Source organism: Salvelinus fontinalis, unplaced genomic scaffold (genome assembly GCF_029448725.1).
Source record: "Salvelinus fontinalis isolate EN_2023a unplaced genomic scaffold, ASM2944872v1 scaffold_1380, whole genome shotgun sequence".
Taxonomy (NCBI): Eukaryota; Metazoa; Chordata; class Actinopteri; order Salmoniformes; family Salmonidae; genus Salvelinus; species Salvelinus fontinalis.
The window spans coordinates 1-20,308 of NW_026601589.1; the positions used below are offsets into that span (position 1 = coordinate 1).

The 20,308-nt window shown below is 47.6% G+C and overlaps 1 protein-coding gene across 1 annotated transcript; it reads right to left on the reverse strand.

The window, feature by feature from the left end:
- Positions 1-3,014: 3,014 nt before the first annotated feature.
- LOC129849191 (serine/threonine-protein kinase WNK4-like) lies at positions 3,015-11,314 on the reverse strand. The gene is made up of 3 exons (XM_055916152.1): positions 11,104-11,314; positions 7,014-7,234; positions 3,015-5,080 (listed from the first exon to the last, which is right to left on the reverse strand). Exons 1-3 carry the CDS (start codon positions 11,229-11,231, stop codon positions 4,782-4,784), a joined length of 648 nt encoding a protein of 215 aa, XP_055772127.1. The 5' UTR covers positions 11,232-11,314; the 3' UTR covers positions 3,015-4,781.
- Positions 11,315-20,308: the final 8,994 nt, after the last annotated feature.

The window sequence follows — 20,308 nt, forward strand, 5'->3', positions numbered from 1 at the left end:
TTTCCAAACAGCTCTTCCTTTTCCAAACAGCTCTTCCTTTTCCAAACAGCTCTTCCTTTTCCAAACAGCTCTTCCTTTTCCAAACAGCTCTTCCTTTTCCAAACAGCTCTTCCTTTTCCAAACAGCTCTTCCTTTTCCAAACAGCTCTTCCTTTCCCAAACAGCTCTTCCTTTCCCAAACAGCTCTTCATTTCCCAAACAGCTCTTCATTTCCCAAACAGCTCTTCATTTCCCAAACAGCTCTTCATTTCCCAAACAGCTCTTCATTTCCCAAACAGCTCTTCATTTCCCAAACAGCTCTTCCCCTAAAGGGGCCTGATGTTCTGAATGTCCCAGTATTACCCCAACCTAACGTTTTGACTGCACTTGGCAGTTGACTTGACTTTCCAGCTCTTTATAATTTCAGTGTTAATGTCAGTTCTCAAAGCTGTGCGTTCCTTTTATAATTCAGAGTAGAATTCATATATAAACTTATGTTTTTTTTTTTTTTTAATTGCTCTTAAAAATCCGTCTGCAAACAAACAAAGGGATGACAATATCCCGGACATTATATACAAATGACTGGACTGGGAGCAAGCAGCTGTGTACCAAATGGTACCCAATTTCCTAGATGGGCCCTGGTCAAATTGTAGTGCACTATATAGGTATTAGGGTGGCGTTTGGGACGCAGCCAGTGGAAATGTCACTGAGGGTAACAGTCTGAGGCAGGAGGCTGTAATAAGCGTCGGTCTACAGAGCTGGGAGAACAGAGAGACAGGGGAGAGAGACGGGAGCATGCTGGGTCATTATATACCATCAGCGTCATCTAGACACTGTCTGGTTTGTGTGTGTGTGTGTGTGTGTGTGTGTGTGTGTGTGTGTGTGTGTGTGTGTGTGTGTGTGTGTGTGTGTGTGTGTGTGTAAGTAACATGACAAGACATGATTTTCTTGGGTTGCAGCTCTACAGTCACCGACACAGTCCTGACATGATGTATCCACACAACTTTCCAAAGGCAAAATAATTCCAAGAAGTAATGTGATTGATCACTGAGTTGAAGTTACGGGATTGATTCCCAATTGGTCAACTGACCTCTCTTGGTTACTTCAGCTCACATTGATTCCTCTTAATCACATCCAAGGATACGCCATAGGTTACACGTTAGTTCCCAGCAGCTAAAATCCATACCAATCTGATAGACAGTTAAAGTATTAATAGTCCTGTATTCCCATGACAAATCCCTACTCTGATCCCACAGGAGAATGGCATGCAGAGTCACAGTGACTGGGGGGAGGGGGTGTCCAGAGAAGCTGCTCTGTCATTATCATAACACAGGATTTACGTCTCCCAGACAACCCTGTGTGGTGACCCCTAAAGCTGAGGTCAACCACCGCCGCAATCAGCCATGACGGTCAATAAGCACGGTTCATGGTTCCTCACTGACTAGCCGTCTGTCTGTCCTGTACTTAAAAATCATTGGGATTTCCTAGAAAGCTTACTTTAGACTTACACTGATTACATGGAGTAATGTTGAGTACATGGGAGCTGGGTTTTGACCAGCAGGGTTCTGTAAACACATTCTATCACAATGAAGAGATCAGTCAAAGAGAAGGAAAAGACACATCTGTCTGCATGATGAGATCATCTCATAGCAGTAACACTCAGCTCAAAAAGACTTTGATTACATTTCCCATCCACCATCCACCCGGCCATCCACCCGGCAATCCACCCGGCAATCCACCCGGCAATCCACCCGGCAATCCCTACAATTGTTTCTGGCTGCAGAGTTGTGTTGTGTCATGTGATTAAAACACCTCCAGGACAATAACGAGGGATCAACGCTTTACGGATGAACTGGTGTAAAGGAGAGGGCAGCCCCCAAAACATAGTCCCGTCTCCCCTCAGAGAATGTCTTCCTGCCTTCCCCTGTCCACTAGAATGCCAAGCACTAGAGGAGGTGGCATCCTTCAGCTGCTGTCTACAACTCTCCACAGTTCCCTTTCCAACAGGCCATTATGGAAGCCATTCACAGCTAACATGAGGACTGTGTCATTCCTCTCTCCCTCCCTGGGATTCTGTGGCCCCTTAGGATGGACAGGATATCCTGTGAGGAGGAGGAGCCGGTACAGAGGAGGGGGGAGCCGGTACAGAGGGGGGGGGGGGGGGGGAGCCGGTACAGAGGAGGGGGGAGCCGGTACAGAGGAGGAGGGAGCCGGTACAGAGGAGGGGGGAGCCGGTACAGAGGAGGGGGGAGCCGGTACAGAGGAGGAGGGAGCCGGTACAGAGGAGGAGGGAGCCGGTACAGAGGAGGGGGGAGCCGGTACAGAGGAGGGGGGAGCCGGTACAGAGGAGGGGAGGGAGCCGGTACAGAGGAGGGGGGGGATCCGGTACAGAGGAGGGGGGGAGCCGGTACAGAGGAGGGGGGAGCCGGTACAGAGGAGGGGGGAGCCGGTACAGAGGAGGGGGGAGCCGGTACAGAGGAGGGGGGAGCCGGTACAGAGGAGGGGGGAGCCGGTACAGAGGAGGGGGGAGCCGGTACAGAGGAGGGGGGAGCCGGTACAGAGGACGGGGGGAGCCGGTACAGAGGACGGGGGGAGCCGGTACAGAGGACGGGGGGAGCCGGTACAGAGGACGGGGGGAGCCGGTACAGAGGACGGGGGGAGCCGGTACAGAGGAGGGGGGAGCCGGTACAGAGGAGGGGGGAGCCGGTACAGAGGACGGGGGAGCCGGTACAGAGGAGGAGGGAGCCGGTACAGAGGAGGAGGGAGCCGGTACAGAGGAGGAGGGAGCCGGTACAGAGGACGGGGGAGCCGGTACAGAGGAGGGGGGGAGCCGGTACAGAGGAGGGGGGGAGCCGGTACAGAGGAGGAGGGAGCCGGTACAGAGGAGGGGGGAGTCGGTACAGAGGAGGGGGGAACCGGTACAGAGGAGGGGGGAGCCGGTACAGAGGAGGGGGGAGCCGGTACAGAGGAGGGGGGGAGCCGGTACAGAGGAGGGGGGAGCCGGTACAGAGGAGGAGGGAGTCGGTGTAGAGGAGGAGGGAGTCGGTACAGAGGAGGAGGGAGCCGGTACAGAGGAGGAGGGAGCTGGTAAAGAGGAGTCAGAGAGGAGGGGAAGTCAGTGAGTGACAGTGGGAGATCGGGCCTGTCTGTGTGCTGAAGCCCTGACAGAGAGAGAGCCTTGCTGACACTGAGGACAACTGGGTTTTAGGTTTTATGTAAAAACCTCAGTGACAGGAAATAACTGAGATTAACATCTCAGCCAGCCTTGAAGACAAGTGATTCGGAAGAGAACGTAAAACAAAACCTCCATGGTATTTGGAGTATTTCAGGATTGCACTTCCTGCAGAATGATTTCACCAGTGTGGGGTTTAGCCTACCTATACTGGCTTTACTGGTTGACTGAGGAATTCCCACTTGAGCTCAGAAAAGGCTGTCTGGATGAATCACAGAACCGTCTGTGATCTACAGAAGCAGCTGAGGAAGCATGGAATGCAGACAGGTTTGCCCTCTACTTCTCTCAAAATAAGAACACACCACAGCACAGTAGACCCACCGTCTCCCCCTACTGGTGACCTTCACAGAATCCCTCACTGAGCCTCTGGGTTTGTCCCCTAGGGTGCCATGGGCCCTGGTCAAAAGTAGTGCACTACCGTATATAGGACATAGGGTGCAGTTTGGGGTAGTCAGAAAGCCTTCCTCTTTTTCCATCTATAGCAGTAGCATCATGTGACCGTGGCCACGGCTCCATCTAAACCAGACAGAGCTCATGACTGCCTCTATTTGACCAGGCCGGAGAGGAAACAATCCAATTTGAGGAAAGAGAAAATAGAAAGTGAAAGGTCATCAGTTAATAACAGATGAGATAAAGAGATGTGGGGAGGCGGAGGGGACCTCGGGCGATTATACAGAGGAGAGGCAGTAAGCACAGGACTAGCCTGGTCCCAGATCTGTTTGTGCAGTCAGTTGGCGAGTCAGAACCAACAGATCTGGGAACAGGTTAGCACAGGAAGGCCATGCCTCGTCACACAGCCACTGATGATGAGGAATAACAAGACTCAAATGTCCTCTCTGCACTCAGGAAGGCCTTCCCCATTCTCAGTGCTTGGTAATAGTAATACAATAGGGTCAGCTACGTCTCCGGATCTATTTGTTTACCAAATCAGCAAACTGGCTAGACCGGCACATTAGGGGACCTATTGTAAACTTCTCAATTACAACAAATACAATGTCATGTCCTGTATGTGAATACAGGCCTGGATTCTGTAGTGGAGTGAAGCGCTCGTTTCCTGGCAACCAGACTAGCAACTGTAAAAGTCAGATCTACAACATCATTATTAGTCCCATTCAGAGTTAACAGTTGAACCCGTGTAAAAACCTGACCATATCACAGCTAGACGCTCCTCCCAGTGTCAGAGTCCTAGTTCAACAGCCTATGGCAGACATCTAAATAGTGAAAGTCGTTGTGAAACTGCGGATGCGAATGTTTCTCAACATCGTAAATGATATGCTGCTTGCTGGGGTTGGCTGGGTGACTATAGGGGAATGGAGAATAACTGGCAGCACAAAGCAAGGAGGGTAGGTGTGTGTGGAGTTAAACTCTCTGCCCCCAGGGGGAGAGGAGGCGGATGAGGACGTGGAGTCCTCCTCCCTAGTGATCAAACATGAGCTTTATGATCGACTGAGACCATAAAGAACAAACCACACAGACACATACAGGCCTAGTGTATGTGAGACTGACTGCAACCCAGAGGAATGAGACAGAGACACAGAGACACCGAGAGAGAGAGACAGAGAGAGAGAAAACTAGAGAGGGTGGAAAAGAGGAAGAGAGGAACGGCAGGTAGACGAAGACAGAAAACGTGTAATTGGCAGTGACATCCAGAAGGGGAGAGGATGGAGGGGAGAGGGGCTGGACCAAGGCGTTTTAAGATGGAGGACACTTACGCTGGTAACTCGGCGGTAGATCTGTGCAGCGTTCTGGCACTCGGAGTAGGGGTACTCTGAGGTGGCCATCTCCAGCATGCACATCCCAAAGGCATACACATCCACTGACTCGTCGTACTTCTCCTCATACATCTCAGGGGCCATGAACTCTGGGGTACCTTGAAACGGATCAAAACGGAACGGGTTCAGAACTCTCTGTGCCTCACACTGCTGTGTCTCCTCCGGCCCAACTCACCCAGGAGGGCCAGAGGGGAGAGGAGGAGGAGGAGGAAAGGACGAAGCCACGGGACAGGCCGCCGACGTACCACCTGCGAGGAGAGAGACAGAAGAGAGAGCGGAGAGGGGGAATGGTGGGAGCAAAATAAATAAAATAAATAAAAAAAAGAGAAGGGGGAAGCTGGCTTCAGTTTAGTCGGAATTGAAACAAGCACAAGTTTTTCTCTGTAAGGCCTTTTATTGGGGCTAAGAGAGAGAAGGGGGGGACAGGTGCACAGAACATGCTGATTGGCCCTTGTGCTGATACTTTGTAATCAAGCAATTGGGAGCAGTCTGGTTAGAGAAGACTCAAACAGGAGAGGGGTTAAGAGGACGACAGGTTGTTAGACAGACAGGTAAATGTAAGTTCAATCCCCTCCCCGTTCAGACACAAACGCCTGATTGGATAGCGTTGTAACAGGTGTGTCTGAAATAGCCAATCGAGGGCCTTTATTACTACATTTGTCCTACTGGTGCGGTTATCAACGTAGCTATGGAACTAACTTGTGTCAAAACCTCCCCTTTCACAGAGAAACACCATGCATGTCTTAGTGTCACTTACCTGTTAGTTGACCTGTTGGAAGCAAAGGTTAGAGTAGGTTGGTTAGGCCCTGAGATAAGCCTATCCCATAGCTAGTGACTGAACAGCCCTGTTCCGTGCACCTGGTCACACTGGTATGAAGCAAAGGTCTCACACAGAAAAACTATTATTTACAATTTGGGAAATGTTTATTTAATGTTTATTTCACTTACCAGAACCACTTACTGTGACTGCAGTACATATGATACTATTATCCAGTACTGCAGAATGAGGGAGAGCCTACATGTTTTAAATACTCAAGAGCATAGACAGACAAAAAAGAAAACAGGTTGATTAAGGGGAAAAAGCTGAGCAGATAGAGATGGCCGTATCAGGTGATCTTAAAACGCTGCGGGGGAGAACACAAAACCCACCAGGAAAACGCTTTCAGAGAGAGAGATATCACATTGGCTGCATCGGAAATGGTCCCCTATTCCCTAGATAGTGCGCTACTTAGTGAATAGGGGGCCATTTCAGGCACATTCATTATCATTGTCAGCATGTGCATCTTAGACTTTAAATCAGGCTTAAAGTAAACAAACCACAGGTCTCCACCCAAACCCAAAGAGAAAATATGGTTTTTACCCACAAGAGGGGACAACTCCACATTTATGGTCAACATTTGTGGGATTTCACGATGTGGCTAAAGACCTGCTGTCATTAGAGCAATTTACAAGCTCCAACACACCACAGTTTATGGAAAGTTAGAGTGCTTTCACCTGCTTAATATGAATTTCAATTAGCTTTTTCTGGCGTTACTGATCGTTTTCAGATGGGGGAACAGAGACCAAAAGGTGTTTTCCCCTTGTTAAAACAGGGAACTGGCTGGCACAGCAGAGCCGGGGTGGTTCCCCAGTTTCACCCCGAGACCAGTCAAACACAACCAGCCCTGGAGGAAACTGGAGGCCCACGGAGTACTGCGGTCAGGGAGAGCCAGGCGCTGAAAACCTGTGGTCGGCTCACGACAAACGGGGCTTGGAATCTTTAAAACACTTTTAAAAAAGAAGTCAGGAATGAATTTAAAATATATTTTACTTTTATCCAGTCCTTCCAACCCGTCTTATCCCGTCCACCCAAAACCCTCACATTCCATCCCAGAAGGTGTCGATTTAAATCCTAATATATTTTAAATTCAACCATCTGTGGGGAGGTCGGAAGGGACGAGGGAATGGATCTGGCTTTGACACAGGTGTTGGGGTGGATTGTGAAAGGTCAAAAAGGTTAAAAGGTCAGTAAATCAGCCTATGGGGTCGTACCTATGACACTCTTGGCGAAGGAGGCCCGTTTGAGCGTAGCCAATCCCAGGTCTCCTATCTTGACGGAGCCAGTGGGGCCGGTGATGAAGATGTTGTCACACTTCAGGTCCCTGTGAATGATGGGAGGGGCCCGGGTGTGGAGGAAGTGGAGCCCCTTTAGGATCTGACGACACCAGCTACGCAGAACCTTGATCTTCATCACCTTGAACCTCTTCAGATACCTAGAACACAATCAGAACAAACCGTGATGAGACTGTGGAACGTTTCTAACCAGTGTTGTTTTGATATAACTGATGAACCATTATCTTCAGCACCTTGAACCTCTTCAGATACTGTACCTACAAAACATTTTAAATATTCATTTAGCCAGTACAATTTGTCATTATAAATGCGAGGTAAAGCGTTGAGAACAAATGAGCTTTTACAATACCAAAACAAGCAGTGGTGAGATGAGGTGTAACACATTTCTATCAGGTGTTGTTTCCAATCACATAGGTGATTAATGGTTATCAAAGTAACCCTCACTGATGAGTGATCACTGGTTTCATGTACAGCACCAGTCAAACGTGTTTACTATTTTCTACATTGTAGAATAAGAAAGACATCAAAACTATGAAATAAAATATATGGAATCATGTAGTAACCAAAAAAAGTTTTACACAAATCAAAATATCTTTTATATTTGAGATTCTTCAAAGTAGCCACCCTTCGTATTCTCTCAACCACAAAGACACAGCGGTTGGAACCAAAAATCTCACATTTGGACTCAAACCAAAGGACTTTATTAGTAATTTCTTTGCAGCAATTCGACCATGACGACCTGATTTACGCAGTCTCCTGCTTCCTGTGAAGCAATTATTTGGCCTGGAATTTGTGAGGTTGGTGACTCTAATGAACTTATCCTTTGCAGCAGAGGTAACTCTGGGTCTTCCTGTCCTGTGGCGGTCCTCATGAGAGCCAGTTTCATCATAGCGCTTGATGGTTTTCGCGACTGCACTTGAAGAAACTTTCAAAGTTCTTGACATTTTCCAGATTGACTGACCTTCCCGGACATTTCTGGGGGGAATGGCCCTAGCCCTCACCCTCCGATCCAACAGGTCCCAGACGTGCTCAATGGGATTGAGATCCGGGCTCTTCTCTGGCCATGGCTGACATGGCTGACAACACTGACATTCCTGTCTTGCATGAAATCACAAACAGAACGAGCAGTATGGCTGGTGGCATTGTCATACTGGAGGGTCATGTCAGAATGAGTCTGCAGGAAGGGTATCATAAGGGAGGAGGATATCTTCCCTGTAACGCACAGCGTTGAGATTGCCTGCAATGACAACAAGCTCAGTCCGATGATGTTGTGACACACCGCCCGAGACCATGATGGACCCTCCACCTCGATCCCGCTCCAGAGCACAGGCCTCGGTGTAACACTCATTCCTTCGACGATAAACGCGAATCCGACCATCACCCCTGGTGAGACAAAACCGCAACTCGTCAGTGAAGAGCACTTTTTGCCAGTCCTGTCTGGTCCAGCGACGGTGGGTTTGTGCCCGTTGATGCCGGTGATGTCTGGTGAGGACCTTCCTTACAACAGGCCTACAAGCCCTCAGTCCAGCCTCTCTCAGCCTAATGCGGACAGTCTGAGCACTGATGGAGGGATTGTGCGTTCCTGGTGTAACTCGGGCAGTTGTTGTTGCCATCCTGTACCCGTCCCGCAGGTGTGATGTTCGGATGTACCGATCCTGTGCAGGTGGTGTTACACGTTGTCTGCCACTGCGAGAACGATCAGCTGTCTGTCCTGTCTCCCTGTAGTGCTGTCTTAGGCATCTCACAGTACGGACATTGCAATTTATTGCCCTGGCCACATCTGCAGTCTTCATGCCTCCTTGCAGCATGCCTAAGGCACGTTCACGCAGATGAGCAGGGAACCTGGGCATCTTTCTTTTGGTGTTTTTCAGAGTCAGTAGAAAGGCCTCTTTTAGTGTTCTAAGTTTTCATAACTGTGACCTTAATTGCCTACCGTCTGTAAGCTGTGTCTTAGCGACCGTTCCACAGGTGCATGTTCATTAATTGTTTATGGTTCATTGAACAAGCATGGGAAACAGTGTTTAACCCCTTTACAATGAAGATTTGTGAAATTATTTGGATTTTAACGAATTATCTTTGAAAGACAGGGTACTGAAAAATGTGCGTTTTTTTGTTGATGCTGAGTTGATATAAATTACACATACATAATATTTTCTACATACTTTATACTATATCTGGTTTTAGTTGTTTAAGTTTACACTGAAAACGTCCATCCAGAAATGTATTTCTAAAAATCCTGTTTGGACTTAGTAGGCCCGAACAAACACTTATGCGGCCCGCCCAAGGATTTACATGGCAGACCAATCCCTGGTGCACCTGTGTTTAGACTACACGTGTGTATCTGGATCAGTACCCTGAGTGTTACAGTGCCTGACCTCAGTGTCGTGTCTTTCTGCACTGGGCTCAGGCTCCCATGTTGACCCCCCCCCCATGGCTGTGTGGGTGTTGATGATAACCACGTGGACCTGACCACCAGACCAGGCTGGCGCCAGATCAACCAGCCTGCCGCCCTGCCACCCCACCCAGCCATGTGCCAGGCTCTCTGGCTCTGGCCCTCCTGAGAGTATGGCACAGCTCCTGATACTGTAGTATGACCTAGTGTGACTAACCGGCCAGGCATGCCCAGACAGGGAACTTAGTTGTTTGTGTCTCCCTGGTCTTGGCCCAGGCCTGTACGGCTGCTAGGAGAGAGGGTGGTATGAAAGATGCCGCCAACGAAACCAAGTCCAGGGGCGATATACTGTACCACATGGAGAAGAACATCCACACAATCCTCACACTTTTCCTTCCATCAGTTCATCTTTTTTTCTTCCATCAGCTTTAAAGATAGTTTCTGTTTTTCCACACATTTAATTCACAGCCATAAGTCTTACTTCCATAACAGAGACAGTCTTACAGGAAGTGGATAATCTAGGCCGTGACAGTGTTACAGGAAGTGGATAATCTAGGCCATGACAGTGTTACCGTCCCCATAGTGAAGGTACAGTAGTTTGGGACACAGCACACTGACTCTTCCACAGGAGGGAGCTGCTGGTCTGGTCCAGAGTCCTGAGCTGCACTGTCTGTCCTGTTGTGGGCCCAGACAGACTAGCACCACGTGGTCAGTACAGGTACCACACCACAGCAGATTGGACAGGCAGCCACACTGACACCCTCTCTTTTTGTCTTTGTCTGAATGCCTGTCTGTCTGTCACTCTCTCTCGTTCTCTCTCCCTGTCCCTCTCCATCCTCACTGTCTGTCTCGCTCTTTCCCCTCCCCCTCACTTTGTCTTTCTGTCTCTCTCACTCTACCTCAGTCTCGCTCCCTCCCTCCCCTTCTCTATCAAGAATGTGAGGAATCTGCAGCAGCAGCAGCTGGCAGGTGGGCAGCTCTCTCAGCTCTCCCACAATGCATCAGTCCCATGGAAGGTGGGGTGGTGGGCGGCACGCAGTCCGTTGCCCAATTCTACTGTAGCTGTCTGCTCTACATTCAGGTTGTATTGTTACCGCAAAGAACACTGGGCCAGACCCAACCCCGACTGGCCTGCTGCCCCCCTGTCCTGTCCGCTTCTGTTCTCTCTACATTGTCAGGGGTTTTGTCATGTGTGTCTGTGTGTGGCTCTAGTGTGCCAGACCGAGTGTAGACTATCTAGCAGCAGGGAGGTAGGGAGATGGACATGCGTCCTGGGCATGGTGAGACAAAACAACAGCATCCTGAGGTACCACTGCTCTCAGGGCTCACACACAGCTGTGAAGTGCTTATTATGGAACACTCAGAAAGCCCTATTTGACTAGCAGATGTGCCTACGCATAATATGAAGGTCATGGGAACAAGGAAAAGGTTTAGTAGAAGGACAAATAACACTAAGACATTTCCTTTGACATTTTCATATCTCCGTTGGTGGCAGAGAACAACAGTAGGGGGGATGAGACGGCAGAGGTTGACGAATGGAGAGGTGGACGTTCACCAAAATGTTTAGTGTCTGTGTGTGTGTGTATAAAAGCGTACAAGCTTGTCAGTACTACTCACGTTTTGAGGGTGCCTGATGTCATAAGCTCTGTGACCAGCACGATGCACTTGGAGTTCTTCCCTTTGGAGGGAGACTCCCAGGAGTCGTAGAAGCGTACAATGTTATGGTGCTGCAGACCCTTCAACATCTCAGCCTCCTCCTTGAACCTCTGACGCTCCGTCTTAGACAGCTTACGATCCTGTAGGAGAGAGCAGGAGAAACATCTAGCAAACAATAGATTTCACATTCCATTTCCAGTTGTCTTGACACATAATGCTTTACAATAACCCAGTCTAAAGTATAGGACAGGACCCAATCAATCAATAAACCAATCGTTCAATCAAGTGTTGATAAAGTCCTTTTTACATCAGCAGTTGTCACAAAGACAGTGTTTCACAGTATCCCTACCTAGTGAAGCCATAAACCACACAGGAAGAACTGAGAAGACAAAAACAAACAGACTAGTTAGCGAACTTACTGCTCAGTTGTCCTATTTTAACAGGCTGGGTCCCTCTAACTTAATGGCAATACCAGTTCAGTGCTGCACCATAAACCATATATGCACCGGCCATTGCGGTCAGGGAAACACTAACAAACATGGCTGTACATTTAAAAAGGGTGAGTTTGAGGGGTTTGACTTGTTTTATGGAGATTCCATGTTGGTACTGTTAAACGGATACATGGGAATTTCAGCAATGAGTCCCTTTAACAACTTCCCCAGAATCAGATGAACTAGTTGATACCCTTTTATGTCTGTGTCCAGTATGAAGGAAGTTTGAAGTAGTTTCGCAAACCAATGCTAACACGCGTTAGTACAATGACTGAAAGTCTATGGGTATCTGCTAGCCCGCGAGCTAGTTAGCAATTGCGCTAACGCCAGTTAGCAATTTCCTTCAAACCGCACGCAGACACATAAAAATGGTATCCACGAGGTCATCTGACTCTGGGGGACACCCCAAAGTATCCCTTTTAAGGTCAGAGTTCATCATGGCATAGTAAAACCAGAAGTCTCCCTTTAAATGGTCTGTAATGAGCTTTGTGTTAAATCACAGACTGGATTCACATAAAAGCAAGACAGAGGGGAGAAAGAAAAAGGTTAGGTTAGGGAGGTGGAGGGGACGGGTGTTAGAAGACCAGTGGAGAGTCACCCTGTGTGACCCTGGCCTATAGGAGGTGAGTCACCCACAGTCACCTCCCCCTGGCCAGATCGGCTTGGCACAACATTGCGTCATCTCTTTTCTTTTCCACATACACAGGCAGGCAGAGAGAGAGAGAGATAGAGATAGGGTGGGAGGAGGCCCTATCGGTCCACAAACCTAGTCATTAATCATCCTCATTCCTTCCTGGTCAGATGGATTATACCAAAAGCAGACAGGGTTCAGCCTTCAGTTTCACGAAAAAGTTCAGAGACATCTATTTGTTTCATTATGACCTTATTTTCCAGCCCAGAAAAACCAAAAGTCTACTTCCGTTGAGGATATTATTGTTTTAATCCGCTGATGGGGGTTAGGATGAGGTTGCTCTGAAATCTGCACCTGGGGCATTACATGAGGATGGATTAGAACAATGCCTGGTGAAAGCACTAAAGCAATTGTATTTCCGGGGATTTTAGTTTTGGCATTAGCAGTGATTTTTGTCCTTTTAGCTGGCAGAGGCAGGCATTACTAGCCTGGGTCTCTAGAGAATCTGCCAGCATCACAGGCTACCCTACAGAAGAAGAAACAAAGTGTATTTGTGTCCGTATCTGTCTGTGTGTGTCTTTCACCTGTGCAGCCATAAAGCCCATGTCAGTTCAAGCCACCTAAATCCCTCTAACACCAGCAGGAGGACCCTCAATGTCACCAAAGCACAGATGCAACTCATTAAGCCAAGCCTTTAGCAGGTTTCAGAGGGATCAGGTTCTGTGTATGGAAACACAGCAGGGAAGGTGGGTCTGAGAACACACTCAGCCCAGATGAGGCCATTAGACATTAAGCAGCTCTAACGAGGATCAGGGGTCCCATGGACATATACACATTAGCTTTGGAAAGATGGAGTTGGAAATACATTTTCCACCTGCATACTATCAATATTGTTAAAGGGACATTTCAAAACTGATCAGCACCACCCCAACATCAATCTGAAAATGGCACGTTTCTATGTTTTGTAGTAAAAAAAGATGGAGAAAGATGCAAAAGCCTCCTCATAATTGGTTAAAAAAAAGAAAATCACCCGATGATGTAATTGGAAAAACTTATCTTCCTCTGTCTGTTTTACTACAAAACATAGAAACATACAATTTTCACTAGGGATGCACGATATAGCGGTGAACATATCGGTATCGGGCCGATGTCGAGTTTAACGACGATGTGCAAAACCGATGTCAAAGCTGACGTACCTACGTTAAATAGGTATGCACATGACGTAATGACGCCACGTAAAATGTTGCGGTACACATGCAACACAGCATTCCTAACCTAGCCCAACCTATGTCTGCTGTGTGGATCAAGCAGTCAACAAGTCAAGCAGTCATTTGAAAGAGTAACACAATTTCAGCGAGACAACTCAAAGGCGAAATCCATTAAAGCCAAGATAAAGGAATTCATTGCCCTTGACAATCAACCGTTCTCTGTCGTGGGTGATGTTGGCTTTCGCCGACTGGTTGAGCACCGGTACACACAACCAAGTGTGCCATTTTCAGATGTTGCCCTACCGGAGTTACACAGTAATAGCGTCACTGCTATTAGTTTCACGACATACATACTATGGAACGACCCGTTTGGGTCTTTGCGTGTCAAAAAAGATACAGTAGCACTGTCAAAGCTGTACAAAAAAGTCTGCAAACAAGCAAACACAGACGACGAATAATGTGTTTACAATTCCACGTTGCTAATAAAGCATAATTTGTTCGACCGCAACTTCTGGGGTAGCTAGCTTTAGCTTGGTATCTAGCTGGCACCAATACAACCAGCTTGAAAATAATGACCAAAAGAAACAGCAGTCATTTTCATTATTCTTAGCAATGATTTTGGAATCATTTAAGTATTAGCTAGGTTACCACTTGTTGTTGTTTGCCTATTGAAATTGAACTTTATTTATTTTCATGAACTGCTAGCCAGCTACTTAACCCTATTGCCCAAAGCTAACGTTTTCAGCAGCCAGCTAGCTTCATCTGGCTAGTGAGGGTCAACCTGACCGGGTTGTGTTGTGAAGCTAGCCACAATAAGGATTAGGCACAATAGTGGAATTTGTGGTTTCCTTCAAAATACTACCAATTGGACACCACACATTTGTGCCAATTTTGCCGAATTCCAAATAAAACATGGAACAAAAATATGTCAAAAACAGCAAGAAATGTGTCATCCAGTTAGTGTGAGAAAACTGAAGAGGTTTGCAAGGCTTGTCATGTTGGTCTCCGCCACCTCTGTACTGTATGCCTCGTCTACTTCCACCACGGTGGCTAACCACAAAAGACACATTTAGCGACGCTGCTTACAATACAAGGTGTTTGTTTGTGCATTGCAAACCATGACGTGACCTGAATGTGGACTAGATTAAGCGCATGTGCAAAATAGCTCAGAATGCATGAACTCTTTAATGACATTACTAACACACGCAGAATGGTTAGCTATAGGAGTGTGTCATCGGCCGGGTCACTGGCCTCTCCCGTGTTAAATTCAACGAGAGAGAGAGAACCAGTTCCTCCCTGCTCTCCAAGTCACAAGGTGTCCTACTTCAGGTTTGACCAGTGACCACAAGGGCTAAGTTTAACAACATAAGACCACAGTGGAGAACCAGACCACAGCACACAGAGCAGCAAGTCAGACAGGTTCCTTCCTTCAACAAGGAAAGGAAACATGGAGCCAAAAGGTGGTGCTGTACATGATTCCAAGATAAATCCTACTAGCCTGGTCCCAGATCTGTTTTGTGCTGTCTTGCCAACTCATGTGGTCATTGGCTAATGGCTATAGGCCCTGCAGCCCAAACAGATCTGGAGCAGGCTAAATCCTGTGGTTCTCTGTGGCACATGGAGCTCAGCGTGGAAGCTCTTTCATCTGTGTAATACACACCAACAGCCAGGCAGGTCAGGCTTCAGGCCTGTTACACCTTCAGATGCCCTCCACATCACCCCAACACACCTGACCCTGCACTCAGCCAGATGCTCTCTGTCAAACAATCAGACGCGTATCCCCTGGACCCGGTTCATTTTCCACATACAAAGTTTGTGTGTTGCAATCACAAAACCCTGGCTCTCCTCTCCTCCCTCTCATCCTCACATCTTGCTATCTGTACTTTCTCCTCCTCCTCTTTCCTTCCTCCTCCTCCACATAAAACGTTTGTGTTCCAAACCCCTGGCTATCCTCCTACTCCCTCCTCCTGGTCTGGGCATGGAGATAAACAAGCAGTTGGCCAAGCTCTCCATCCAGAAAACAGGCCCTCTCCAGTCCAGAGGGAGCCAGATACAACAGAGGACCTGATCCCTGCCTCACCACTGGCTCAGACTAACAGCTAAACTCACCTCCTCGTACATACTGAACCAACCTCCAATGAAAACAATCCTTCCAAAGCTCTCCAGTGTGTACGTATGTGTGTGGATGTGTGTGTATGTACGTATGTGTGTGGATGTGTGTGTATGTACGTATGTGTGTGGACGTGTGGAGAGGCAGATCAGCCAAATCCAAAATGGAATTAATATGCTTTGTATTTCTCTCTCTCCTTTCTCTGTGGAAAATGATCCAATGTTATTCCCAGTTCTTAGGGACTTAGGGTCTCCAAGCCAAGCATCAGTCCTTAGGGACATCTCCAAGCCAAGCATCAGTGCAGTAATCTGGGCCCAGTTGTTTTCAGTTAGTGTGTGTGTGTGTAGGTGTCTGTGTGTGTGGAATGTGCATGCTCGTGTGTGTGTGTGTGGAATGTGCATGCTTGTGTGTGTGTGTGTGTGTGTGTGTGGAATGTGCATGCTCGTGTGTGTGTGCCAGGATATGAGAACAGAGGGGTGTGTGGTATTACTGGCTAGAGCCAGGGCTGGCCTGGAGGGCATTGATAAATTCCTTTTCCATTTCCACATATCAAATATTAATACAGATGGGGAAATGGCTGGAAGGCTGGGATCAGAGTGCCTAGTCACCATTTCCAAGGATTTGTGGTGGTCAGAATTACTGGCAGGGCTGGCAGTGAGTTGCGCTGTATGGACCATAGAAATATAATTAGTAGAATGGTCAAAGCCTAGAAATATAATTAGTAGAATGGTCAAAGCCTAGAAATATAATTAGTAGAATGGTCAAAGCCTCTCCAGACCACAGATATTTGACTGGAATAGGAATGTCCGTTGTAGTAAGTCCATTTCTATGGCTATGTACAGTACGCCCACTCCCAGTCAAGGTTATGGTGGCAGCATAGGGAGAAAGCACTCAGAAGGCAATGGGTTAATGGGTTTAACCAAGAGATATTGTTCAATCAATTCAGAGCACTATATCCATGATATGACTGACAGTGAGATGACAGATGGAGGAGAAAACAGGACGGGTTAGGCCATCAAAGCTCACCCACCAGACCGGTCACATAGAGTCAAACTAAACAATACGCGACAATAGTAGAATAGACAAGAGCAAAGCAGTCACTGTTAAACGAGTCACTCGGATGACAAATCACTTGGTGACTGTAGTTATGAACACAGAGATAATGTAACAGTAAAATGAAAGCAGAGCTGCAGTGAGTGACTTAGTATTCTGGCAGCAGGTTTCCAACGCCACTGGAAAGATCAAAGACACACTGATAAGAAGGAGACCATATCAGGCTCACGGAGCGTGTGTGTGTGTGTGTGTGTGTGTGTGTGTGTGTGTGTGTGTGTGTGTGTGTGTGTGTGTGTGTGTGTGTGTGTGTGTGTGTGTGTGTGTGTGTGTGTGTGTGTGTGTGTCTTTGAACCAGTGTCTAAAAGAACACTAGCACTCATCCCCACCCTCTAACAATAGCACAACACCTAAGGAAGGTAGCTAGCTAGCTTAGGCTACAGGCAGCTACTCAGCGTACAGTACATGATCTGTAACACCCAAACCTGAGCACCACTTGGACCTTAAAGATGACCCAGTCCTGGTGGACATAAACCTGGAGCCACCCAGACCACTGTGAGATGACGCAGTCCCGGTGGACATAAACCTGGAGCCACACAGACCACTGTGAGATGACCCAGTCCTGGTGGACATAAACCTGGAGCCACCCAGACCACTGTGAGATGACCCAGTCCTGGTGGACATAAACCTGGAGCCACCCAGACCACTGTGAGATGACCCAGTCCCGGTGGACATAAACCTGGAGCCACCCAGACCACTGTGAGATGACGCAGTCCTGGTGGACATAAACCTGGAGCCACCCAGACCACTGTGAGATGACCCAGTCCCGGTGGACATAAACCTGGAGCCACCCAGACCACTGTGAGATGACCCAGTCCCGGTGGACATAAACCTGGAGCCACCCAGACCACTGTGAGATGACCCAGTCCCGGTGGACATAAACCTGGAGCCACCCAGACCACTGTGAGATGACCCAGTCCCGGTGGACATAAACCTGGAGCCACCCAGACCACTGTGAGATGACCCAGTCCCGGTGGACATAAACCTGGAGCCACCCAGACCACTGTGAGATGACCCAGTCCCGGTGGACATAAACCTGGAGCCACCCAGACCACTGTGAGATGACCCAATACTATTCTGCGTCAGATATGTCTCGGAGGCTCTGGCCAAACACGCACTAGAAGTGCACTAGAAAGGGAATAGGAGTAGGGTTGCAAAAATTTTCTGGAAATGAAGCCCGGGAAGTTAGGGAATTTTGCTTAAATGTATCAAACATTTTTGCTTATAACAGTGAACCTTTTTTGTGGGATACACAAGGCAATTCTAGGTCTTGTGGCATATTTTGGTTAAACTATCCCCAATTTAATGGAACCACAGTGCATTCTTCCATCACATGTACAGCTGATTCTCAAGATCTTGCACACTAATGAGATGCTATTGAGCCCACACTACTACACTGTCTGAGGCAAGGACTACATGCTTTCTGGTAAGTTTTGATTACAATACTGGGTGGGGTGAATATATTTTAAATGACATACATTATTTTTTGTTAACTAGTAAATAGTAGCCTACAGCAAAGTGTGTTTAAATCATTTATAACTTGTTAATAATTTCTGCTTGTTAGTTTTTGCTACCATGTGGGTTTTAGCTTGAGCCTGCAAACTGAGGAGTGTTAATACACCTGTTCCCATACATGTTTCATTTTAAAACATGTATCTGACAAAAGAGTTGTTTAATCTAACTGCTTAACTATTTATCTGTACATGGAATTGTATTTGGTTGTTTTTTTACCCAATTTGTTCTAATCTATACAGGAAAATTCCACGGGCACTATCTGACGTGTGGAGACATTTCCCTGTAGCTAATGTAGACAGAAAATCTGTGCACATTTGCAAAGAATGTGCCAAATCATATGTGAAGAATGCAACAAAGATGCAGAATCATCTGGCCAAGTGCATAAAGTTCCCTCAGTGCTTACAACAAGCCACCTCTGACAAAAGTCCCTCATCATTTTCACCTCGAACAGAAGTAAATCAGACACCTTATCGATAGCAACAGCTCATGGTCCTCCTGGAATCAGATGTTTTTTTGAATCAGTGGAGGAACGTAGTCAGAGAAATGCTGATGAATGTCTTGCTCGAGTTGTGTATGGAACTGGTTCACCTCTGATGCTCACAGGCAATGTGTATTGGAAGAGACTGCTGAATGTTCTTCGCCCAGCATACACCCCTCCAACCAGACATGCTTTATCTACTCATTTGCTGGATGCAGAGTTCAACAGAGTTCAAGTGAAGGTCAAGCAAATCATAGAGAAAGCAGACTGTATTGCAATCATCTCTGATGGGTGGTCAAATGTTCGTGGGCAAGGAATAATTAACTACATCATCTCCACCCCTCAACCAGTATTCTACAAAAGCACAGACACAACAGACACACATGTCTCTACATTGCAGATGAGCTGAAGGCAGTCATCAATGACCTTGGACTACAGAAGGTATTTGCACTGGTGACAGACAATGCAGCGAATATGAAGGCTGCTTGGTCTAAAGTGGAGGAGTCCTACCCTCACATCACACCCATTGGCTGTGCTGCTCAGGCATTGAATCTGCTCCTCAAGGACATCATGGCACTGAAAACAATGGATACACTCTACAAGAGAGCCAAGGAAATGGTTAGGTATGTGAAGGCTCATCAGCAATCTACCTCAACAAGCAAAGTGAGAAGAATAAGAGAACCACATTGAAGCTGCCCAGCAACACCCGTTGGGGTGGTGCCGTCATCATGTTTGACAGTCTCCTGGAGGGGAAGGAGACTCTCCGAGAAATGGCCATATCACAGTCTGCCGATATGGACAGTCCCATCAAGAGGATCCTCCTGGATGATGTATTTTGGAAGAGAGTGGTAAGCAGCCTGAAACTCCAGAAATCTATAGCAGTAGCCATTGGACGGATTGAGGGAGACAATGCCATCCTGTCTGATGTTTAGACTCTGCTTGCAGATGTAAGAGAAGAAATCCGTACTGCCCTTCCCACTTCACTGTTGCTCCAAGCAGAGGAAACTGCAGTTCGGAAATACATCAAAAAGCGTGAAGACTTCTGCCTGAAGCCCATACACGTCGCAGCGTACATGTTGGACCCCAAGTATGCTGGCAAGAGCATCCTGTCGGGTGCAGAGATCAACAAGGCCTATGGTGTTATCACTACCATGTCTCGCCACCTTGGCCTGGATGAGGGCAAGGTTCTTGGCAGTCTTACAGAGTACACTTCCAAGCAAGGGCTTTGGGATGGAGATGCAATATGGCAGTCGTGCCAACATATCTCATCAGCCACCTGGTGGAAGGGACTTTGTGGATCTGAGGCTCTTTCCCCTGTTGCCTCCATCATCCTCCAAATCCCACCAACATCAGCCGCCTCAGAGCGCAACTGGTCCTTGTTTGGGAACATACACCAAAGCACGCAACAGGCTGACCAATACCAGGGTTAAAAATTTGGTGGCCATCCGGACAAATTTGAGGGTTTTTGAGCCTGACAATGAGCCATCCTCAACAAGGTTGGAAAGTGACAGTGAAGATGAGGCCTCAGAGTCTAATGTTCAAGAGGTGGACATTGAGGAGGTCCAGGAAGAAGACAAAGAAGCCTGAGAGGCAGACAACCAAAGCTTTAGTTTCTAGACTATA

Excerpts from the sequence above, each read along its gene's own strand:
- LOC129849191 (XM_055916152.1), bottom strand. The coding sequence starts at position 11,231 with ATGTTGAAGGGTCTGCAGCACCATAACATTGTACGCTTCTACGACTCC. Across the intron at positions 7,235-11,103 it reads ACATCAGGCACCCTCAAAAC|GTATCTGAAGAGGTTCAAGG; the intron begins GTGAGTAGTACT and ends ATTGTGTTCTAG. Across the intron at positions 5,081-7,013 it reads CTTCGCCAAGAGTGTCATAG|GTACCCCAGAGTTCATGGCC; the intron begins GTACGACCCCAT and ends ATCCGTTTCAAG.